The 26,517-nt window shown below is 36.3% G+C and overlaps 1 protein-coding gene across 12 annotated transcripts in view; it reads right to left on the reverse strand.

Annotated features, from left to right (window-relative positions):
• LOC123880245 (eukaryotic translation initiation factor 4 gamma 3-like) overlaps nt 1–24,543 on the reverse strand; it is a 68,017-nt gene extending 43,474 nt beyond the window's left edge. For 4 of the 12 annotated variants that reach the window (XM_045928245.1, XM_045928252.1, XM_045928254.1 and 1 more), the window contains exons 1-8: nt 12,576–13,459; nt 7,488–7,642; nt 4,770–4,885; nt 4,439–4,573; nt 3,599–3,622; nt 3,227–3,279; nt 1,977–2,153; nt 180–272 (exon numbers count right to left, since the gene is read on the reverse strand). In XM_045928245.1, the coding sequence (XP_045784201.1) occupies nt 180–272; nt 1,977–2,153; nt 3,227–3,279; nt 3,599–3,622; nt 4,439–4,573; nt 4,770–4,885; nt 7,488–7,642; nt 12,576–13,020 (1,198 nt within the window). In that variant the 5' untranslated portion in view covers nt 13,021–13,459. Of the gene's footprint in view, nt 1–179; nt 273–1,976; nt 2,154–3,226; nt 3,280–3,598; nt 3,623–4,438; nt 4,574–4,769; nt 4,886–7,487; nt 7,643–12,264; nt 12,291–12,575; nt 13,460–23,795 lie in introns of those variants that run through there. The other 8 variants (XM_045928256.1, XM_045928247.1, XM_045928251.1 and 5 more) reach the window with 8 other exon arrangements.
• Nucleotides 24,544–26,517: the final 1,974 nt, after the last annotated feature.

Genomic DNA, 26,517 nt, shown 5'->3' on the forward strand with positions numbered 1-26,517 from the left:
GTGAGGGCTTTACCTGTACATTCTAAAACAGATTTTTATTTATTTTTATGTATTATAGTTTTTGATGTATCGTGCAAAATGTTGAAAAAAATACCCTCATTGCGCGAGTCTGACTCGCATTTGGCCGGTTTTTCTTTTATTAAATTAATATACTTAATTGAGAAAAAAATCATACTTACTAGTTAGAGGATTTATAATTGGAAGCCTTCGGGAAGTTCGTTTTGGAGGGCTCGGACGTATCCCTGAAATGTTTTCTGTGTTATGATATGTGCCTGAAAACGTATATATACTTTTAACACTTTTAATTTTTTATTCGATGACATCATAGTGATGACGCAGTCTAACGCCGCGTTTACACCGAGGTCTAAAACATATAGATTGGACTAGGGATTGCATTTCTAGATTGGCCTGAAAACTGGTTAGGCAGAAGCTGAACTTTTGGCTTGGGGCTAATTCAACCTGAGGACTGGCTAAGCCAATCATAATGTTCAGGCATCTTGGGTTTGGGCATTTGCAACCCTAAGTCTCCGTTTAGTAGGAAACACCTATGCATTATAGCGCTAACGGGTCACTGTGGACTATACAGACACGTGTAAAACCTTAAACTCCAGAGCAAAGATATCTGCATACTACGCCAGAGTCTATTGAGACTCCCAGACATAGTCTGCTATTGCCCCGCTCTAATGCAAAAATGTAGCATCCACCTAGGAAATGCATTGTGCACTCTTAGGAAGCTACTCTAAATCCAGTCAGTAAAGTACTGCTGTATCTGGCGGCCACAAGTATTGTCGTATTGTCAGGGAAGGATCGAAATGGCAGTCAAGAACCTGCATAGTTCCAAAGAATAAGAAGGCACACACGTTACACAACGTTAACTCCGTTGAAGTGTGGTAACAACGTTACCACACGTTTTTTTGGTACGCTAATCTTACCGAATTCGTAACGGCGCAAACATTGAATGTAGAACCCGTTCACACGGTTAAAATTGCGTACGTTATTTTGCAGTACAAATAACATGCGAATGGTCCTGTACTCATTGCATGTGCAACTTCGTATTCAATAAGATTTATCCTACATAAAATGTTCAATTGATAATGCCGTATAAACAGGGTCTTATGGTAGGTTTACGCGCTTACGTCACTTCACGGACGTGTGACGGAGTTAAAACTGTTTTAAACAAAAATGTTTTGCTTGTAAATAGTTTTTTACAAACCCTGGACACCTTTGACGTAAAAGCATGTTGCGTATAAGTGCATTCGGTGAGCTAAAAGCGTTCAACATCGTTTCAGATTGCATTCTGTTTCTGACGTTTCAATTCACATTCAAGGAATATGATGATATGGATGCAATAGGAAACGTAGTTTAACGGATGTAATCTGAAACTTATAGTGTTACGCAAATAAAAAAACTTTTCAAATCGATTTTAATTACAATTATTCTTTCTTCACGGTTTGAAACTAAAATGTGCCTGCGATAACACTGCAAATATATGAAAGGAATGTACCCATTTCATATATTATACATAACTGAGAACATAAACGTCATAATGAACTGTAGGTTTAGTGTAAGATTTTACATCTGACCAACATTGATAGAATACGAGCATCGAAACACTTCAGCATTAAACTAAAAATGGGTCTAAAACCACCTTGTTTTAAAGCTCATGTCTGTTCATACATCCACAGCCAGCTCTCCAAGCGAAAACTTCGTGAAATTAAAATCGTTAGTGACTTTAAATCATGATACAATCTTTTGATACATTTTACTCTGATGTTACTTGTTTCGACGTTCGAATTGTATAAGCGTTTGTGAGATGTATAATCTCTCGAACGACTGCAGTAAGTATATGACCACACGTACCGAGAAGTATTGGTCGCAATATGTCGCAAAGTGCCGTGTCAAGACGCGTCGCGTCGCTACGTGTCGCATACCGTCGCTCACCTAGGAAAGGAGTGTGCTCGAGCGTCGCTACTCACCAGACATACCGGGGTGTATGTGCGGCGCGGCCTGCGCGTGCGCAAGAGGCCCCGGCGCGGGCTGCGCGGCCGGCGGCTGCACGAGCGTGCCCGCGCTCGCCCGTCCCCCCGCGCCGCCCACGCTGCTAGCGCTCAACTGCTGCCCATTTGACGGATAGTAGTCTGCGATATCAAACACTATTACACGTCAACCGCCTCCCTTTTTTACCCGACAACAAGTGCCCAATTTAAAAAGTTTTGAAACAAACTCCGACTGCGGCTTTTCTGCAACCAACTGCTTTGTGGATGCTACGGGTCTGCCCGCGAAATTCAAATTTTATTTGGTTTTTCGCAATTTGTAAACTAATACAACAAAGTAGGCTTATGGCATTCTATTTGCGACAATAACTGTATCATCCCCACCAAAATCTTTACTTGAAAGGGTCCAGTTTAAGATATTAGCTCTAGTATCCACTGTAACTCACAAATTAGTCGATACTAGAGCTAATTTCTTAAACTGGACCTCATTAAGTAAAGATTTTTATATAAAAACGTGGAAATGATACTGCCATTGTCACAACTAGAATGCCATAAGCCTACTTTGTCGTATTAGTTTACAAAATTACGAAAAACCAAATAAAATTTGAATTTTGCGGGCAGACCCGTCGCTTGACCCTTAATCAAAAATTTTACTATGTACTTATACGTATTATGTTATTATACGCGGAATTAAGTTAATATAACGCTCTACCTTACCACATACAAAGACAGCGCTATACTCATATCATTCCGCGGATAAGTTAGTGCAGCGCTCTCTTTCTTACATACCCATACAAATGATAGAGACAAACAGAGTGCGCTTCATTCCACGGATTGGGTATAGTCTATTTCTTTCACGGCAGCATAATCAAACGCGTCTTTTTACTTGTCCAATTAATTATTAAAAATATGCTCTTGAGAAAAGCATATTATACTATCGAAGATTATGTAAATGATAAAAAAGCGTGGATTTGAACTTCGATTCGCTCCAGCAATGCGCAGGACTTCAATTGCTTTTATACATGGCATAATATTGTATATCAAATCTTTGAAAAGAGCAACCGCCGAGTTTCTTGCTGGTTCTTCTCGGTAGGAAAGGCATTCCGAACCAGTGGTAGATGCTTTTGACGATTCGAAAGAACTTGTAAAAGTCTAATTGAATAAAAACATTTTGAATTTGAATTTGAATTTGAATTTGAATTTATTTTGTAAAATAGATAAAAAATACTTACAAGGGGGCCCCGTTGGTGTGGTGTAACTTATGTAGGGCATGTATTGGTAGTATCTGAAAAAAAAAACTCATTTAGACAAATGATTTTTTAATTACGAGTATTAATACCTACTTGCTATAATTATAAGTATAGGAGCGAAAGCGTCGCTAACCGCAATTGTCGTCATCAAGAACAGCAAGATTTAAGAGTTAACCGTTTCAAACTAATGAAATCACTAACTGAACATTTCTTTGTTAAATGATGGTCGTAAACTCTCAATATAATGACGTCAATCTTCCTAAAATCAATTCCACGGCTTTTCAGACGTCTAACATAATATTTTCAATAAAAAAAAAAACATAATAAAATTTATTTAAATAATAACTTAGTCACCCGTGATCCATAAACTGCGACTTGCTGATGATGTCAAAGTGCAGCATGAAAAAAAAAATTAATTTCAAAGAAATCACACTTCACACTATCACACTAACTATAATATTTTAAAGGCGAAAGTTTGTGTGTATGTGTGCGTGTATGTTTGTTACTCATTCACGCAAAAACTACTCGAATGGAGAACTGGAATGGAGATGGATAAAGAGGATTAGCACATAGGCTACTTTTTGCCCCGGAAAATCAAAGAGTTCCCGCGGGATTTTGAAAACATAAATCCACGCGGACGAAGTCGCAGGCATCAGCTAGTATTTTATAAAAATCATTGAAAAAGTCTACACATAAAAAGTCGGTTAAAAGGACTTGTCCTGACTGACTGATCTATCAACACAGTCTAAGCCCGTGAGTTTAAAAACTTGAAATTATGACAGTAGGTTTCTTTTATAACGTAGGCAGTAGGCGCTAAGGAAGGATTTTTGGAAAGTCCAATATCTAAAGGGATTGAATTGGTGAAGTTATATGGATGAAAATTAGTATTTAGGCATTCTGCGAGAAGCGGTGGCGAGCGAGAGCAGTATATAGGGTATATGTACTGCTCTCGCTCGCCATACGATACCTATATACCTACCAACGGAACCAATATATACCAATGGAAACCTTGGGGGACTAAAATCAAGGGTTTTGTGTGGCGCAAACATGTACTACAGAGCATTCAGGAAGTTTGGTGTCACCAATACCAACGTCACGAAATTAAAAATGAAGATTCTAACCACAATTTTCTGCTAGATTTTTCTCTGCTGTAAAGCCAACCACGTGTCTAATATTAATACAAGATATAATTACCCAGAGGAGTTCGACCTGGGCTGCTGGTATGTCTGAGGGATGCCCATGGGCGATGGCTGGAACACCACAGTTGGATGATACATGACCGGGCCAGTCGCTGAGGCGCCCGCACCTCCCATATAAGGTTGTTGTTGTCTAAAGTACAAAATCATGACATATATATTTTTTCATTTGGTGAACAGACGACATCAAGCGAGTTGCAGGGAGCGGCTGGATTCGAGCGGCGCAAGACCGTGGCGTGGTCAAGACAGCACAAACGAACTCCGTCCAGCCGTGGACGTCTGTCGGTTTTAATAATGATTATGATGATGGTTGTTTTTTTATGTATTACCTAGGATGTGTAGTGGGCCGATTCCCATGTTGAGGTGCTCTATACTGGGAGAAGTTGGGATACTGCGGCCGCGAGCCTTGCGTCTGGTTTTGTGGTGTCACGTAACTTGGACCCGCCTGGAAATTAATAGTAGATTATGCAACATGGGGATAATGTAATGTCTTACGTCACGGGCACCTGGATAAATCCCAAGCGAACGAGGGATTTTAGAGTAACTCCCGAGCGTAGCGAGGGTGTTACATCTAGAATCCTGAGTGAACCGCGGGATTTAGGGGTGCCCAAGACTAAGACAGCATTATCCCCAAGTTGCATACTCTGCTTTTCACACCTCGCAATCAAAATCAAAATCTTCGTATGCTTATATATTATTTATTACTTTTTAGTGCTTTTGGTTTTTGAAGTCGGTTTTATTTTTCTTTTGAAATTTTTTTAAGATTTTGAATTTTATTTGATAAAGATTATTTAATAAAAAGTAGCCTAAGTCCGTTTCTTAGATCCATGATGTCTCTGTGCAAATAAATGATGCCCGTGCATTCGTCCACGTAGATTTAGGTCTCTTAAATCCCATGGGAACTATAGCCTATGTATCCAGGATGCAAACTATCTTTATACCAAATTTCGTCAAAATCTGTTTGACAGACGCGCCATGAAAAGCTAGCATACAGACCAACACACTTTCTCATTTATAATACATCAAGTATAGATTATTTGTTACACATAGCTCTAACAAGTTAGAAGTATGCCCAGGATCGAACCAGGGATCTCCTGAATTGGAGGCCATCATCTTAACTACTACGTTATCGCTGGTTTTTAAGCCTGAATCTGCTCTCAGAATGAAAAGGGTCTGGCCGTAGTCTACCACGCTGGTCAAGTACCACGTGTGCCATACCATATACCTTTGAGAAGATTATGGCTAACTCTCAAGCATACAGGTTTCTTCACAATATTTTCCTTCACTGTTGAATCAAGTCATATTTAATTGCTTAAAATAGATTAGATAGATATATGCTAATAAAATATCCTACCAATATTCACTTGTGGCTAGCATAGCGTCCTTAAAACTCTAGGTATAATATAGCGCCTTGGATACAGTTCGATAACGTATTACATAGGTGACCTAATTTTAAATGTTGATCTCTAATACGTATAAGTAAAGCTGACACAAGTAGCAAACTATGTGGTAACTGGATATGTAATATAATATCTAATTACAATGGAAACTTTTGTTTATATTAATGCTGTATTGCACAATGAAAAACACATTCCTGTAAAAATACTTTTCAATCAAAATAATGTATATCCTAATCCTAATAATATTATAAATATGAAAGTGTGGATGTTTGGATTGAACGGATTTGGATGAAATTCGGAATGGGGAGATATTACACCCTGGATTAACACATAGGCTACTTTTTATCCCGGAAAGTCAAAGAGTTCCCACGGGATTTTAAAAAATGTAAATCCACGCGGACGAAGTCGCTGGCATCAGCTAGTAATTTATAATTTTGTTACCTGTAAGTAAGGTAAGGTAAGTTATTACCAAGTTAGTGTATGCACGCCTCTATGTCAAAGTGACAGAAGACCCGTGCTCTGTAGTTATGTACCACAGTTCACATCAGTAAGAAAACTTCTGACAAACGAAAAGACCCGTTTTAGAGTTCTGTACCTACTCTCTGCCAGTCTGTCAGTCTGTCTGTCTGTCTGTCGGTCTGATTGTCTGTCTGTCAGTGTTTTGGTCTCTCCGCGTGTCGGGGGTCTCTAGCTCGTAGACCAAATGAGTTACAAAAGTTGGTATTTGGTGTGGGGCCGTCCAAATATTACGTAAGCAGATTTTTTACAATTATTAGCCCGCCCCTCCCCCTCGTCAGCAAAAGTAAGCAAAGCTCTTACCCCTCCTCCCCATGGTTAAGTATCGACTTTGTGAGTTATAGCCGATGCTAGAGCTAGTTTCTTAAACTTGACCCTTTGAAGTAAAGATTTTTATATAAACCTATGAGGATGATACTGCCATTGGCGCAATTAAAGTGCCATAAGCCTACTTTGTCGTATTAGTTTACGAGTTGTGAAAAACCAAATTAAATTTGAATTTCGCGGGCAGACCCGTCTCATGTTCCTTAACTTGCTTTGCTTACAACACGTCAAATCGTCAATCGTATCGAAACAAAACAATAAATTGTCGGAAAAAATTTAGACAAGTGAATAGCGCGCGGTAGGTAATTCCCCTACTCAGTTCTAAGCGAGTACCTGAACGTATTCATTATTTGTAGGAATCCCCGAAAATGCATGTGTTGCGCAATGGTTGCGATATGTGTAAAAAGTACTTAAATAATTACTGCTGACGTTATCTAGACCCCCCCCCCCCCCCCTCCCGCCCCCAAGTCATCAAAAATAAGCAAATCAAAGACCCCCCCGCCCCTCTATAGTTCTTACGTAATACTTGAACGGCGCAGGAGCGTTGACCAAAATCCAAATATTTAATTACAAATTAAATTAACATTTTTCAATTTTTTAACATACAAATAGAGTAATTTCTGGGGGAAAATATTTTTTGCAGCATTTTGAATTATGTAAACAATAGGCTAGATACTTTTCATAAAACAGTCCAAGACGCTATTGTGCGCCATAATATCTTCCGCCGCCCGCGTTGTTGGCTAATCTCTATGGAGATGGGCCACCTGGCCGAATTTCAGCCGAAGTTAAAAAAAAGTATATATTTACCATGGTCGTTTTGGACATATCTTGTTGAGGTGCTGGCGGTGCCGATGGCTGCGCAGCGGACTGCCCTCGCATTGTGGGGGCCGAACTCTGCGACCCTCCCGCGCCCGCCATGTACGAGCTGCCAGCACCCGGCGCCGGGTGGTAGCATTCCGCTCCTGGAAACACCGAGGCTGCGGTTAAACGATGCGAAAACTTCCGTGCGGCCACCACTCATTGGCTATACTCTCGGGTTCCGTACCCGAAGGCTGCTAACGGATCCCTATTACTAAGCCTCCGCTGTACGTCATGCCTGTTAGCGGTCTCACTCTCGTGAACCGTAATAGGTAGAGAGTAGAAATTTTCACACAATGTGTATTTTTACTGCCGTTATAATAACAAATAATGGAAATTTCAAAATGACTGTCATGACAATTTAAAAAAAAGTTATTTCTAGTACGATAAAGTCTTTGTGTGCGAGTTCGACTCGCACTTGACCAATTTTTTTTATTCTATTACAAGTTAGCCCTTGACTGCGATCTCACTCGATGGTAAGTGATGCAATCCAAGGTGAAAGCGGACTTATTTGGAAGGATAATATGACAGTTTTTTTTACTAAACCAATCTACACGGCTGGCATCGAACCGCACCGTACGAATTACCAAATTGCCCCTGCCGAGGGACTTCCTCCGAGGATCGAACCCTCGACCTCCCAGGTCGAGGGTTCAATCCCGGGCAAGCACCTCTAACGTATCGGAGCTATGTGCTTTTTGAGTAATTAAATATAAATTGCTTCAACGGTGAAGGAAAACGGCGGCGTGAGGAAATCTGCATGCCTGAAAGTTCTCCGTAATGTCTTAAAAGGTGTGGGAAGTCCGCCAATTCGCACTAGGCCAGCACGGTGGACTCTGTCCTAAATCCTTTCTTATCTAAGAGTAGACTCGTCCTCAGTAGTGAGCCGGTTGTGGGTTAATCATGATTATGAATGTCGAGAGAACTGACGATGTCCATACAGCGCGTTTTGGGTGATGATCCGACCCCAAATGATATCGAAGCTCAAGAAGAAGACCAAGGGAAGAAAAGAAATGTAACCATTGATCACCAAAACTACCAGAAAGACTGTCTACAATGTACATAGTAAACAAAAGGTCAATATGTCTGCAATGTTCAAGCCCCCTGTGTAAGGAATACCAAAATTATATAGAGGTATAATATTGGTCCATTGTCAGATTTTTTTTATTTACAGTGAAGAATATATATTTTTGTTTTTTATACTGAAAATTTATCAGATTTTAATAAAAATAATAACTGCGTTGATTATTCAAAGAAAAAAGTAGTTTATAGAGCTTTAAACGATTTCATAGCCAATTTAGACTAAAAATGGCCTTTTTTGATTTATTTTATAATAATTTATATTTTATAAAAAATGTTCATTACGTATTCATCCGTACATACATTACACATGTAGAAACAAAAATTATTTTTTAGTCGGTTTTATTTTTCTTTTGAATTTTTTTTATTTTACAATTTTTAGTGGCCCCACTGTACTATAATATGCTATACCCAGTTAAAACCCTACTGTTTACTACGCTATTACACTGATCGCGAGCAATTTACTGTTATCTATTGAGGAGTTCTGTACTCCATCTCCGAAGAAATTCATCAGGTCTTCACCAAATTATGGGACCACCTGCAAAATATACCCTTTCAAACAAAACAAAAATTTTCAAATCGGTCCAGGCGTCTTAGAGTAATCGGATAACATACATAAAAAAATGTATCAAAAAAAAGATTCCGACGAATTGAGAACCTCCTCCTTTTTTCGAAGTCGATTAAAAAGACTTATTGTGGATGCCGCGCGCGCGCCGGACTCAAGATCGGTTTCTTCGTCCCCCGCGCGCTCTTCCCGGCTAACGGCACCGCGCGACCGTTGGAATTAAAAACAGTATCGCTCGGACTTCGAGCAGTGAGCCCAAGACGATCGCACGCGATGCTTGCTTGCTTGTTGAGACGAGAAAAATCCGCGGATGAGCCTTACTTCTTTTAGATATTATTTATTTAATTTTTTATTAAACAAAGGTTATTATGATGTTAATGAATTTTTGAATGACAAATTTTAAATAGTGAATGCAATAATTAATAATAATTTTACATGTTTGTTACATTAAATAAATTCAATAAATTTTGCACGCCATGCTTGGCAGAATATGCGGTTCCACATAATTATTCTTATTCTTATTCTTCTTATTCTTACGAACTTTTTAATAGCTTTTTATTGTTTGACTTGTTCGTAAGTTATTTCCGACGAAATTGGTAACTGATTTGGCTACTTTCAAGCATTGCCAAATTGACCCTTATTAGTTATTACCGTTGCCGTAAATTGCTTCATATTTTGTCAAGTCACAATCGACCAGTATTGCTCGTATTATCTTGAGCACTTTTCATTCCCCGTGTAAACCTTAACATCGTTCTTAAAAAGCTTTTGATTCAATTGATTCACTTGAAAAGCATCTGATTTTCGAGGTTTCTTGGGGTGATGATTTCGACAATTACATTTTATCAAATAAAAAATGGGGACATGTATTTTTTCAAGAAAATTATATGGATGACATTTTCGAGGATTCCTGGAATGCTGATTATAAAAATTGTGCCCTTTCCAATTCAAAAGTGGCAGACAAACATTTTTGAAAAAAAAATGGGTATAACTTTTAAGGTTTCTCTGGATAAGTATTACGAAAATTACATCTATTTCTAACCGACCTCCAAAAAAAGAAGGAAGTTCTCATTTCGGCCAGTTTTTTCACACATTTTACTGATTTTTAAATTCATGTTTTATTAGAAGTATAGATATTAATAATAGGCTTATGTTAAACGCCTACCAGAAAAGTACTTATTTTACTACCAAGAAAAATCGAAATAGCTGCCAGAATGGATTAATGCTCACCAAATTGTGTTTCATAAAGTATTGCAGAAATGGACCTATTTTCCTTTTTATTCTATGCCATAAAGATTTATAAACGCATTTAAAGCTCATTTCAGGCCAAATATTTTAACCGACTTCAAAAAAAAGGAGGAGGTTCTCAATTCGTCGGAATCTTTTTTTTTTTAATGTATGTTCACCGATTACTCAAATACCCCTGAACCGATTTAGAAAAATTTTTTTTGTTTGAAAGGGTATACTGTGCAGGTGGTCCCATATTTTGGTGAAGATCTGATGAATATCTTCGGAGATGGAGAACAGAACTCCTCAATGGATAAGAGCAAATTGCTCGCGATCAGTGTAATAGCTTAGTAAACAGTAGGATTTTAACTGGGCATAGCATATTATAGTACAGTGGGGCCACTAAAAATTGTAAAATAAAAAAAGTTCAAAAGAAAAATAAAACCGACTTATTACTTTTTAGTGCTTGTGGTTTTTGAAGTCGGTTTTATTTTTCTTTTGAAATTTTTTATATTATCGCTAAATAGATGTTACGAATATTTTATTTCATGGCATTCAATTTAGTCAGTTTTACTGAGGTAAAAAAGCTAGTGGTCGATCCTACAATTTTTTTGAATATCAAATATAATATTGCGTATCCCAAACACATGTTACTTGTTTATTGCTTTATGAATTTGTTTAAAATATGATAACATAGCCAAATAAATATTTTAATCTCAATATTACTGCAACAAATGACTAAGATAAATAAAATGAATCTCAGGTAGGAAAATAAAAATCAAAAGTAAAATGAAATAACGTCTAATTATATGTAATAAGTAGGTACTTATAAGATTAATTTGCGTGGTGTTTTAGATTTTTCTAAAATAATGTAGTTTTAAAATTACAGGGGCTCAAAGATTTGTATGTAAATTTTTAAGACCGCGTAACTTTGAAACCGAATATTTTGACAGAAATCTGGAAAACCACAGACATAGATAATACTTTCAAGAATATGTCTGCAAAATTTCATGGACTTTGGTTGCTTAATATTCAAATGAAATTGGAACTACGTTTGTATGAAGCGAGTGACGGAGAGACCCCTCTTAAAATTTATCAATGGCACTTTAAGGAACACAATAGTTATAATCAGTTAATCACAGAAACTTTATAAAAACTCAGCCAAGTGCGAATCGGACTCGCGCACCGAGGGTTCCGTACTCGGGTATTTTTTTTAACATTTTGCACGATAAATCAAAAACTATTATGCACAAAAATAAATAAAAATCTGCTTTAGAGTGTACAGGTAAAGCCCTTTCATATGTTACCTTACTTGGTATAGTTATCTTTGAAAATTTAAACGCATTTTAAATATTTTTTAATGATGTAACCACAAATTCATGGTTTTCAGATTTATTCCTTTACTTGCACCTACCTACTATAAAACCTACCTACCTGCCTTTCATGATTCTAGATCAACGGGAAGTACCCTATAGGTTTTCTTGACAGACACGACGGACGGACGGACGGACAGACAGACAGACAGATAATAAAGTGATCCTATAATGGTTCCGTTTTGAGGTACAGAACCCTAAAAACTAACAAAAGAAAAATTATTGGATCAACAGAGTTTTTTTTAGATTTATTAATATCTAACTTAAAATAGTGATTAAAAAGTTAAATAAAAAGCAATCGATTTTTAATTAACTTATGACGTTAAGATTATGTTTGACCGTTAAATTATTGTATATAGGCGCATAGTGCGTAGGCAACCGTGCAAAGTCGGGGTCGCTAGTGACTTATAAAGTTATATTTAGCTGCGTGTTTGATGTTTAACTTCTGTTGAAGCTGTTGAAGTTCTTCGACGAAAGATCAACTCACTGTGTGGCGTGGACGCCCGAGGATAACTGATATAATATGTTAAGGAAATTTTCTGCAAAACAATAATTTCTGAACGCATACAGCATACAATCATTCATTCACGGTGCATTACTTTAGCCATATCGTTACGAACATATTTACAAGTGCAGCATTAAAATAATGACGAGTTACAATAGTCTTATCGGTAAGGTAGGTAACAATAGCACACAGAAATCAATGCACAAAAGGGGTCATAGAATAATTTCTAAGAGTTCTCATAACGTGGACGCAAACAGCACTAAGAGTGGCTGCTGGGCTACATCGTGACTTACTGGCTTGCGTCAACAGCCTGTAATGGTGCGAGGGCAGCATGCAATTGGAGTTAGAGTAGCGCGTGTTCTGCTCGTGCTTCAGGGTGGCGGGGCTCTGCTGCGGCATCAGGAGAGATACGCTGCTCAGCGTCGGCAGGTTGACCTGGCTGGCGGTGCCGTGGCTGATGTGGCTGGAGTGGTTGCCGTGGCCCAGGTGGCTGCCGTGGTGGCCCACGGGCTGCGTAGCGGCGCTCTGCTGCATACCCAGTGATGTTTGTAAGCGGTGCGTCAAATCGAGCGCGTTCTGCTGGCCGCCGTGGAGCCCGCATCCGTGCGACACTGCACCCAGGGAACTATTACCGCCTCTTAGCGCTACCATTTTGATTTCATGGTATAAATTCTTCAGAAATTGAATCAGCCAAATGTTGAACCATTCCCAGAACAATGGAGACACGACCACCGGCATATGGCGATCTCTACATTATCATCTCATGATATAAAAATATGAATATCTAGATAATATTTAATGCTCTATGTCAACATTTCAAAAAACTGTATTAAACTATCGTTTTTGACCGTACGGTAAAGCACCTTGGAATATAAAAAAACACTAATTCTTAAGGCATATTGTTAAAATATTTGCAATCCGCATTCACAATTTAAATAGTAATTTAATGCAGCATAGAGAAAATCGATAAGGAAACGGCGCGGCACATCGCTCCTCGCACACGCTCAAATTTTATTGCCACCGCGACACTTTCACGTTTATACGAATGATTATTATCACTGATGTCTGCGCACTAAACAACCGTTTATTCATTGAAACTAAAGTTTATTAGTATTTAACGAAAGAAACTGGAAGATAGTCTAAGCAGTATAGGGCCCAATCAACATTTCATTTCGTTATCCGCAAGCGAGATACAGACGCTAGAAAGAGACGGAAACATTTCGCAGACTGTCGCTACGATTTTGGGACGGTCCTTGTAGCCGATAGCCACCCTTGTGCAAGTTCGTAACGTAAAAAATACAAATGGAAAATCACGTCGATAAAGACTACAACTGACATTACTCTGTGCAATTTAACCACGTCTTTATGCTGTCAGATTCAGAATCGACATAATATTACATATTGAATGTGAATATAAGCGAACTTTATACATGTATATTATTTAATAGTGGCGTTGGGCGATAGGTACTCATCTTTCCAAGTGTTAAGTGCCATTTAATGGCAAGTTGATACTAATAATAATCTGTTTTTTTTTTTTTAATTTAACTGTTAATTGTTAAACCTTTTTCGCAGGGAACATAAAAAAAGGATAGCTTATTTTTGAAGCTGTCATTATAGTTAAAATTGAATTAGCATTAATTAGTTACTAAAATACCATTTCCATTATGCTAAACCCTAACTATAAGGGCATAAACATTACGGTCTTTCTTGGTGTCGGAGACGACTCTACGCAATTTCTCAGTTAACGTTATTTTAATGGTGTCAAGAGATATAGACATTAAAAATGATGTTGCAATCCAGTATTTTTAACCCCCGATCCAAAAAGAGGGGTGTTATAAGTTTGACGTGTGTATCTGTGTATCCGTCTGTGGCATCGTAGCTCCTAAACCAATGAACCGATTTAAATTAAGTTTTTTTTTGTTTGAAAGGTGGCTTGATCGAGAGTGTTCTTAGATATAATCCAAGAAAATCAGTTCAGCCGTTTGAAAGTTATCAGCTCTTTTCTAGTTACTGTAACCTTCACTTGTCGGGGGTGTTATAAATTTTTAATTTACACTTTTCTTTATGTTGAGCATTATTTTATGGTGATTACCGTGATGAATCGGAGACCACTCTACCGCTCTTTCTTAGTTAGCGTTATTTTATTTTAGCGGTGTCAAGAGATACCTATAGACATTAAGAATTGAAGTACGTTGCAATCCAATTTATTTTAGCTTTTCTTTAAGTTGAGAATTATTTTGTAGTGATTGACGTGGTACATATATTTAATGTAAGTGATGTTAGTTTTTCTACAACATTAGAAGAATATACTTCCTATATCATAAAATATGGGTTAGAAATCCGAAAATTGTTGCTATTCAAATATTTTGGCCAAGATGAACCCAATTTAGCCGAAATTCAAAAAATATAAAATTTTAATAAATGAAGACTAAATTTTTCGAATTTGGTATTAGATGAAAGGTATCATTATATAGACTCTGAAAATTATAATATATTGATATAAACCATCTATCTCCGGTGGTACTTTAAAGAGGATTAGTCTGTTCAAATTTCGCGCTTATAACTACTCTCACAGTTCACGATTACTATGAAAAAATTTGTAAAAAACTGGCCAAGTGCAAGTCAGACTCGCGCACTGAGGATTCCGTACTCGGGTATTTTTCCAACATTTGGCACGATAAATCAAAAACTACTATGCATAAAAACAAATAAAAATCTGTTTTAGGTAGAGGCCGCACTACGGTTTTTTCCAGCGAGCGGTTAGCCGCTATAACCGCAAAACCGCCCGAGAATCACACACTACGATTAAAAACCGCGAAATCACGAAAACCGATTTTCGCAGTATTGAAGATGGATTTTAAGAGAGCAGTATGTATTGTTGCTCTAGAAATAGAAAAAGAAGACGTCAGCGCAAATTTCGCAAATATTGGGTCCATCCACTCACTAGCCGTAGATTTAAGAAAGGTTTTTTTCACAAGAAATATCAAGATTTAAGAGAACATCCTGAGAAAATTTTTAATTACTATCGGATTTTAATTACTACTAATTTTTTAATTACTACGTGTAGATAAACTTCCTCCCAAAGTTTATTTTTCTCGTTTCTATCACTATACTGACGCAAAGTAGTATCATACAAAGCTGGTCTTTTTTGTACTTCCACTATGATTTTTTGGGATAAACTTTCATATTGTGGATCGTGTGAAACAGACTCTGACTCGGTCGACGACATAGTTACAATAGCGTGACCATACAACCACTCTTCACGGCGGTCTGCCGAATACTGGCAAAAACCGCCCGCGGTTAACGCGATAGTGCGTGCGCGCTAAGTAAGTTCTATGGATTATAAATTATAGCACGGTTTTTACCCGCGAGCATTTTGTAACATTCCACGGTTTTAAAATCAGTCGCGGGTAAAAACCGCAAGTGCGGCCGTTTGTATTCGTTTGCTTGACTCACAAAATCACACGTTTAAAAACCGCGGCGGTTCAGCCGTAATGCGGCCTAGCACTTAGAATGTACAGGTAAAGCCCTTTTATATGATACCCCACTTGGTGTAGTTATCATATTTTGAAAATCGAAACACATTTTAAATTTTAAATGATGTAACCACAAATTCGCGGTTTTCAGATTTATTCCTGTATTGGTGCTATAAGACCTACCTACCTGTCAACGGGACAACGGGAAGTATCCTATAGGTTTCTTGACAGACACGACGGACGGACGGATGGACGGTATAAAAAAAAGGTATTCTTATTCCCCAGATTAGTGTTGGAAGAGAAAATTGCAGGCAAAAGAGCTCAAGGAGCTCAAAGATGCCAAACTTCGTTTCGAAGAAGGCACGCGATGATGATGATGAGGCTATGAAACTGCAAGGTGTTTGATTCACGTCACTCCTAGCCTAATTATTCGACAGATTTGATTCTGAATCGACAGGATCTTTGTCGAATTATAGCGTTATGTGAACGATGTTTAAGCTCTTAACCACATGAGTAGCGAACAGAGGCAAAGCTTCAGCTCAGATACTTTACTATCTAAAGTATCTGAGTTTTCCAAAACATCAGCTTTGGACAGCTTGACATTTGTTAATTGACATAATATTATGAACCTAACGGTCCGTTACAAAGTTAACGGACCTCCATAGCTGTCATTAAATGTAATGCCTCGTTAAGGAAGTTAATGCCTCGTTTGTAGTGGTGTCAAAAAATAATTTATCTATAATACATATTCAATATAAAAAAATATTCAGGATATTAGATTTTCAATAAACCCCATATTTAATACAAAATATAGTAATTTTTAAAGCAATACATTTTCTATTAGAATTGCTTTTAATTTTCACGAGGCGTTTGCCAAAGATAGACCTACCGATCTACGTCACACGATATCAATATGGTTGCGAATATCATACTCATTCGCGATAAAATATGTTCTATCGCTACGCGTTAGTTTTTTATTCGTTTAGAATATTGCCCCTCGGTAGTTTTACTTATCAAATAGATTCTTTCGATTTTGCTATTCAATCAGGACAGTAGATTTATTTATTTGTGAACTTGGTTGTGGGTAATACTGAATGTAAATAATATCATATTTCGTTGTCGGAGTTGATATTATCACAGATTAGGTTAGTTACTTCATATATTTCGCGCGTTTGTTATTATAGGTTAGGTACGTAAATTGTATTGGTCTTTTTGGAAATGTGTGTGTTTGTGTGGTCTCATGATGGAACCGGGTGGGCATAGTGATTATATCCAGGGTCTCATGATGGAACTGGGAGGTAGCCATAGGAACCGAGTGTCTGTTATAGCTCCGGCGTGCTTGGAGCTTGGGTTGTTGGATTTTTGTATTAATTTTAGCCGTGATGAAGGCTAAAATAAAAGCTCGTTATTAAAACGATTTTTAAATAGGTAACTGGGTAAACTTATCTACTTTTTGTACCTTCTTGACATTTCTTTATCATTCCAATTGTTTTTAATTTTTAACCCCCGACCCAAAAAGAGGGGTGTTATAAGTTTGACGTGTGTATCTGTGTGTCTGTGTATCTGTGTATCTGTGTATCTGTCTGTGGCATCGTAGCGCCTAAACGAATGAACCGATTTTAATTTACTTTTTTTTGTTTGAAAGGTGGCTTGATCGAGAGTGTTCTTAGCTATAATCTAAAAAAATTGGTTCAGCCGTTTAAGAATTATCAGCTCTTTTATAGTTTTCTTGTAGAAAAGAAGGTTAGATAACCGTTAGGTTCATAATATTATGTCAATAGACAAATGTCAAGCTGTCAAGATGGACGTTGCCTAAATACATAATTATTTATTTGAAAATGATGTTTTGGAAAACTCAAATACTTTGGATCGTCGGGGGTGTTATAAATTTTTAATTTACACTTGTACATAAATAGGTAGGTAGATATAGATAGGTACCTAGGTATTTAGAGTAAAATTATTACCATATACTATACGTCTTTCGGGATTTCTTTATTGTCATGCTTTTTAGGGTTCCGTATCTGAACCTGAAGGGTGCTAACAAGGAATACAGAATCTTTTATTTATTTTTGTGAAGCTTGTAGGTACTTATTGAAGTAAAGATTTACAAGTGCCTTTGAAATTTGTATATATGTTGTATATGTTGTGTATTTGTATATGTGTTGTGTATATGTTGTTTGTTTGTTGTGTTGTTTTTGTTTGTATTTATAATTTGTTGTTTTGTTGTGTTTGTGTGTTAGGTACATACTATTTTTATTACTTGAGTGTTATTGAAATAGAGACCCGTGCTCAGTAGTGCGCCGGCGATGAGTTCTCACTTCTTTTTGATGATTCTTATAAAAAAATTAATGAAAAGAAATAATTTAAGTCCTTATAAAAATACAAAATAAAAAAATAAATTATTATTTGTTTTTTTAAAGTGATATAATATATTTCTACAGAACCTCCTCCGACACCTCCTAGACGTCGCTTTTAAGGTGGTAATCTGTATAATGGTTCGCTAGGGGTGAAAGCAACAGAAAAACAGGTGCAAGCGATTCTCGACCTTATTGACGGTAACGAGAAAGTTGTTATTTTGTCATATTCTTGCTCAGTATCATTCATAGAGTGCTAATATGTGGTTTTCTGAAATATGTCAATAAGGTTGAAAATCGTTTGCATGCAAGTTTCTGCTTGCGGCTTTTTTTTTGATAGTTAATATATTTTAACGTAAAAAATATTCAATATTTTTCTGTAACAAACGTTAATATTATGATATAGGAATCTAACCATATTTGACACCTCTACTCGTTTGTGCATGGTGGGACATTCATTTCCATTAACAGTCTGGTAAACCATTTCACAGGATGTTAAATTGACAAACGGAGTATGTTGAAATTAGGTCTAAGCGCCTTAATAATGTTACAATAACAAATGTCAAAGTAACCAATTCAAATGGCTCTTCAATAGAAATAAAATATGATATGGATTCGCAATAGCTAAATAAAACAATCGCTTTGGCTTGAAACAGCGATATGAGAAACTGTGATTAATTAATAATAGACTACAACATCTTTTATTAACATGTTATGTACTTCTATCTAAATTCTAAAAAGAATTTGAATTTATACTGAAAGAGACTGTTTTTTGTGTGAATTTAGGCCCTTCGTACATAACGATACTTGCAAGAGACGAGATACTTCAGTTGCATGCCAGAAGAATAAAAAATAAAAATATGTTCGCTACTCGAGATTCGTACATTAATGAAACTGAAAACAAAGAATTCTTGTTTTTGGAACAAAAATATTGAACTGCTGCTTTGCCGCCATTTTTCGCGAGATTCGTAGGAGACGTAACGTGCGGACGAACAAAACGGCGGAAAACTCCTCTGTGACACATCTCGAGACTCATTTAGTATACTATTTGTCTGTAAGTATCGTAATGTAAGAAGAGCATTATCTAAGCGATGTCGTATTGTCTAGTGAAGCTGGATAACAAATTACAAACTTTCATAGTCATACATAATGGTCCAAGATCCTAGTGTCACCAGACGTTACTTTGTTTTCTGAGAAACGAAATGTGTGTGATAGAGAAGTGTTAGTAAGTACTTTTAGCCAATGCATATTTGCTAGATAGTGCGCAGGACAATTTAAATACCTATATCAATTTCTAAAGGCACATACAAGCACTACTCACTTTTCTTAATGTCTGAGTGATGATTTTTATGTATATTTCTTGAATATCATACTATAAAAATTACGACTCAACTAAGTTATGATGTTTATTTTTAAGGTTCTGTAATAAGGATCACTTTGTTGTCTGTCTGTCTGTCTGTCTATCTGTCAAGAAAACGTATGGGGTACTTCCCATTTACCTAGAATCATGAAATTTGTCAGGTATGTAGGACTTACAGCACAAGTAAATGAAAAAATCCGAAAACCGAGAATTTATGATCACATCACAAAAAAATGTGTTTAAATTTTCAAAGTAAGATAACTCTACCAAGTGGGGTATCATATGAAAGGGCTTTACCTGTACATTCCGAAAGGCATTCGAACCAGTGGTAGATGCTCTTGATGATCAAAAGTACTTGTAAAAGTCTAATTAAATAAAAATATTTTGAATTTGAATTTGTTTTCTAAAACAGATTTTTCTTTATTTTTATACTAGCTAATGCCCGCAGCTTCGCCCGCGTGGATTGGTCAGATCCCCTGCAGCATCTCTACTTGTCTGTGAAAATCCCGTCAAAATCGGTTCTGCCGTTCCAAAGATTAGCCTTTTCAAACAGACAGACAGACAGACAGACAGACAGACAGACAAAAATTTTAAAAACGTGTGATTCAGTGTTGGTATCGTTCAAATAACCATATGAGCTTAATATGAGGTAGTTATTTCGAAATTACAGACAGACACTCCAATTTTATTTATTAGTAAGAATAAGAATATATACTTTTCGCTTTATCATGTAAAATATCGGAAAAATACCCGAGTACGGAATCCTCGGTGCGCGAGTCTGTCTCACACTTGGCCGGTATTTCTTTGCAGCCTTCAGAGTGTCTAGCGGAAAGTATCTGACAGTATTGCATATTAATTACTACATGATGCCCGCGACTTCATCCGCGTGGATTTCAGTTTTTAAGAATCCAGTGGAAACTTTGAAACTACTAAATTGAATTGATAAGCATTGAAACCCAACTCCAGAGTTGAGATATAATTTCAAGCCCTAGTCACAACCCCTCCGAAAGTAAACTGCAGTAAAATTGTCAACTGATAGAGTACTTGACGACTACTGCTCAAGCAGCCTGTCTACATTGTCCATAATTGCATGAGCTGTGCGTTTAAGGGAGCTCTAATAGAAGATTGAATATGGATTGATAGTCAAGCAAACAGTGGTAAAATAATGAATTAACCCATGTGGGAATTTAATGCAATTCATAGTAGTTCCGAAGAAATAAATTTATTTTTCATAGACAATAGCCAAATTCCCAACCAATGGTATGCTAGGATTGCAATTTTATTGTTCATCAATTATGCCTGTTTCCTCTAATTGGATACCTAGATTAAGGGGTTTCCAATATGGGGGATATATGAGACAGGACCATCATTTGCAACAGAAACATACTAAGTACAGTACATAGACAAATAGACCTCACCAAAAACATTTTATGTATAGTGCGTACATTTTGAGAAAGGACAGGCCGTATTTGCTATATGTCAAGTACTAGCCGATGCCCGCGACTTCGCCCGCGTGGATTTAGGTTTTTCGAAATCCCGTGGGAACTCTTTGATTTTCCGGGATAAAAAGTAGCCTATGTGCTAATCCAGGATATTATCTATCTCCATTCCAAATTTCAGCCAAATCTGTCCAGTGGTTTTTGCGTGAAGGAGTAACAAACATACACACACACACACACACACACATACAAACTTTCGCCTTTATAATATTAGTATGAAGTATAATGTCAAAAGATCCATAAAAGATCATACTTTGATATGACAGTTGACACACCGAGCTATTTGGTGAGTACTTATTCAAAAGAGCAATGGCAAAAAATGTATGGAACTAATCTGGAATGTACAGAAATGACGTATATACGGAAACAATTCTCCCAATTATTCACATTTTATAAAACTATCATTTAGATTATTTGAGGCCAATTAAAAAAATGAAATATTTTAGGAATTCAATTGATTACCACTCCTTTTTATCAATTTTCAATGTTACCATTTTACAAAATATAATCTACCTAGAAGCAAAGAATACCTCTGCTAGTAGCTAGTATAAATATGAAATGGGACATTATTATAATATTTTTTCACTGTTGTTTGTTTGAATAAATTGTTTTTTTTTTTCTTATATTTGATTCTGTTTACTTACTTGATTTTCTTGCATATTTAAATAAACCTGTAATATTATAATGGTAATAAATGATGTAAACATTATGGCAACACTGATACTGAACGTTTCTGACAAAATGACATTGATTAATTTTTTTTATTAACTGGTGTTACGGTTCTGGGTTCTAGCTTTTTAAGACTTCATAAATGTAATACGCAAATCCCGAATAATCAAAGAGTTCCTACAAAATTTTAAAACCTGAAGTCACAGGCATCATCTGGGAAGAATAAAAAGCTCTATCTCTTAAGTGCTCTACACTGTACCACATTTATAACAATAAATAACAAATAACTCTGCCTATGATCCCTTACTCTACAAACTCTACATCTTGGTAAAAAAGTAAAGCTGGGCTGTTTAATGTTTATGGAACTATTACATGATATAGCATTTTAGTCCATTTTATGAGATATCTAGTACAGCCAAGTTCTTAGTTGAGCTTTGATTTGTGTGGTACATCATAAGCTATGGGGCCTGTCCCAATTTTTAAAGTGACCTCTTATGTGCTCTACACTGTACCACATTTATAACAATAAATAACAAATAACTCTACCTATGAGTCCTTACTCTACAAACTCTACATCTTGGTAAAAAAGTAAAGCTGGGCTGTTTAATGTTCATGGAACTATTACATGATATAGCATTTTAGTCCATTTTATGAGATATCTAGTACAGCCAAGTTCTTAGTTGAGCTTTGATTTGTGTGGTACATCATAAGCTATGGGGCCTGTCCCAATTTCAAAGTGACCTCTTATGTGCTCTACACTGTACCACATTTATAACAATAAATAACAAATAACTCTACCTATGAGCCCTTACTCTACAAACTCTACATCTTGGTAAAAAAGTAAAGCTGGGCTGTTTAATGTTCATGGAACTATTACATGATATAGCATTTTAGTCCATTTTATGAGATATCTAGTACAGCCAAGTTCTTAGTTGAGCTTTGATTTGTGTGGTACATCATAAGCTATGGGGCCTGTCCCAATTTCAAAGTGACCTCTTATGTGCTCTACACTGTACCACATTTATAACAATAAATAACAAATAACTCTACCTATGAGCCCTTACTCTACAAACTCTACATCTTGGTAAAAAAGTAAAGCTGGGCTGTTTAATGTTCATGGAACTATTACATGATATAGCATTTTAGTCCATTTTATGAGATATCTAGTACAGCCAAGTTCTTAGTTGAGCTTTGATTTGTGTGGTACATCATAAGCTATGGGGCCTGTCCCAATTTTTAAAGTGACCTCTTATGTGCTCTACACTGTACCACATTTATAACAATAAATAACAAATAACTCTACCTATGAGTCCTTACTCTACAAACTCTACATCTTGGTAAAAAAGTAAAGCTGGGCTGTTTAATGTTCATGGAACTATTACATGATATAGCATTTTAGTCCATTTTATGAGATATCTAGTACAGCCAACTTCTTAGTTGAGCTTTGATTTGTGTGGTACATCATAAGCTATGGGGCCTGTCCCAATTCCAAAGTGACCTCTTATGTGCTCTTATTACTATACCATACCATATTATTACCATATTTATAACAATGAATAACAAATTGGTCTATCTATAAGCCCTGACTCTACAAATGTTAAACAACATTTGTAGAGTCAGGGCTTATAGCTTAATAACTTGGTAAAAAAGTATAGCTGGGTGGTTTTATGTTTGTGGAACTATGACATGACATAACATATTAAGTCCATAAGGTACAATAATGTTTTTTTACTAATTCCAATTTGTACCTCAATATCATAACACATGTTTATAAAGTAATAAAGGTTAACTTAAGAAATTTCTTACACTAAGTCCAACATGTAAAATAAATATCATATTCATAAAGTGATAAAGGTTAACTTTAAAAATTCTTAAGCTAAGTTCGAAAGGAATTCAAAAATGTAAGTAGAGACTAAACTAATTCCACAGAACTCTTGTTATTAAATTAGTTTAATCACCAAATAAATTTTTGAATTTTTTTCTAACAACTCAGGGTTAGTCTGATAAGCATAGAATCAGCTAAAACATGATAACAAGTATTACAATACACGGCGTATTGATCATTCGCAAATGCGGCACGACCAGATGCTAAAATGGCATATATTACGTAAATAGAATTTTAGGGTACTTATAAAAATATTCAAAAAAAGGATACGCTCCGGGTCCTCGCTGACTTGGCGCCATCGGCACCTGGTTGCCGTTACCACTCATATTCTCGGCAGCATAGGTCTCACAACATGTATACCACTCTAGGTGGCACGTTGAACAGCCTTAACCGATTTTAGGACACATCCGGCAATATTAGTCACACCGACGTCAGTTTGACAACTAACACGAGATCAATTTAAATCCAATCAATCAATTTTCCCTTGGTCAGCATATTAGTCTGGCCATTCAACGAGGTAACGCAGCCACCGTTCTGGCACCCTGCCTCGTTACAGTGATTTGGATGATATTTTTGTTTTATAATTTTTATATTTAAGTATTTTTAATATTTATGAAAATCTGTATTATTACTCCAAAGTTATATTGACCACATTTAAAACCCTTAAAATCAACGTTTCTAGCAAAAACATTGTACACCACATGCGAAGTCACAATATAATATATTTGCAGGAGAAATGTATAGCATCTTCTCTACGAAAGAGGACCAGTCACTAAACAAACGACAGTACAAAATGGCGGATGTTAACCAATAAACAAACGGATTTGTCACTGTTAGAACTCTGAATGACTCTACAACACTTAATTTTATCAATACCGCGTTTAACAGTCAAAATAAATAGTAATAAAAATTGTAAAAAATATTGAATCTACAACAATAACATGTAGATATTATTAGAAAATATTTTTGAACTCTGTCATGCGATTGTTCACGTTTACAGTTTAGTAGGTAGTAGTGATGTAACGAATGTTGGATTTTTCACATTCGCGAATGCGAATGCGAATATTTATCTTCAACATTCGCGAATGCGAATGCGAATACGAATATTTTAAAATTTCAAAAAAAGCGCGCGTCAAATGTTTGACATGTTTGACGTTTCGTGTCGGCCATGTTTAAATTGAACATAGCCGAGCCGATACTGGTTAAGGGTCATGAGCCCGGCCTGCCCGCGAAATTTAAATTTAATGTGGTTTTTCGCAATTTGTAAACTAATATGACAACGTAGGGTTATGGTTATTTTATTTGTGACAATGGCAATATCATCCTCACAGGTTTATATAAAAATCTTCACTTGAAAAGGTCCAGTTTAAGAAATAAATTAAAGTACCCACTATTCTCACGTCGTTACTTTACGAATGAATTTAGTCACAGAAAGTTCATTCTTAAAGTTTTGTTTTGTTTTGAGGTTAGTTTTATAGGCCTAGTAACTTGATAACATTTTAGGGGATTTTTAAAGAAGGTAAAATAACTTACCGTGTGATTTTGCAGCGTTGTGGGGTGTACGGAAAGGGTTGAAAAGGGGTGAAAAGGGTTTTTAGTTAATAACATTGCCAAAAAAATTAGTAAGATGCTGCAAATTTATAATAATGACGTTGTTCTTACCGTTTTCAAACGTTTATTAAATTTGCAGCGTTTTGCAACGTACGGAACATTGTTTATTATTAAAAAACAATGAAATTTGTTAATAACAGGGGTAAAAAAAGTAGTAACACGCTGCAAATTTATAATTAAGTTGTTTTTACCGTTTTGTAACGTTTTGTTGTTGTTGTTGTTAACAATGTTCCGTATGTTGCAAAACGCTGCAAATTTAATAAACGTTTGAAAACGGTGAGAACAACGTCATTATAAATTTACACCGAGTTACTAATTTTTTTACCCCTGTTATTAACTTTCATTGTTTTTTAATAATAAACAATGTTCCGTATGTTGCAAAACGCTGCAAATTTAATACACGTTACAAAACGGTAAGAACAACCTCATTGTAAATTTGCAGCGTGTTACTATCACTGTGTTGATCAGATCTCTGAAGTTCTTTTTTCATAAATGAGACTTTAATTTAGAATGTAGAAGTGTTATCTATTATATTATTATTTCATATGCATGCATATAATAATTTCCTTTTTGATTATTAAAAACATTCGCTAAATATTCGCATAATTTTTGCGAATGCGAATGCGAATGCGAATATTGAAAAATATGCGGATATTCGCGAATGCGAATATCCGTTACATCACTAGTAGGTAGGTTGAAGATTCATAGAGTAGGACTAGGTGGTAGAGATAACTCTACCCTATTTTCAAAAATTTTGGGTAGAGTTATCTCTACCACGTATTTGAAGAGATATGGAAACCAGCGCCCCTGGTGGTCAGTTCCTAAACTAATTTTCTTGTGTACATAACTATAGCTATAGGGATTTATGTATAGCTAGGTCCTTCTTGGACTTCGTCTGCGATGGCGTTTGCTGGCGCGCGTGCTGTGCTTGTTGGAGTGTTTTTTTTTTGTTAAGAGTGGCTGGTTTTTGTGTTAGTTGGTGTTTTTGGTGGTGGAACTGACTGGGAAGCGCTCTAAAGGGGCGCCGCGCGTACATGTCGGCGGGCGCCGGCGCAGACGGAGTCCATACTTGTATAAATTCAATAACTTGTAAATATCACAAACTTGACATTGGCCAATCAGAGTAAAGCCAGATATAAAGGAAAAAAAAAAGGTCCTTCTTTTGAATTTTATTTTTCTATGTAAATTTTGCGGATATTACAGACACACGTTTAAGCTCTTTTTGGTAGCTTTTAAAAATATATTTAACTTTCTAAACGAAAGAGCATAAAACGTGTATCAAAACGAAAAGAAAAAACAAATTTCATTTATTTCTCTTATTATAATAATCATTACAACTTTTTAACCCCCGACCCAAAAAGAGGGGTGTTATAAGTTTGAC

Source organism: Maniola jurtina, chromosome Z (assembly GCF_905333055.1).
Source record: "Maniola jurtina chromosome Z, ilManJurt1.1, whole genome shotgun sequence".
Taxonomy (NCBI): Eukaryota; Metazoa; Arthropoda; class Insecta; order Lepidoptera; family Nymphalidae; genus Maniola; species Maniola jurtina.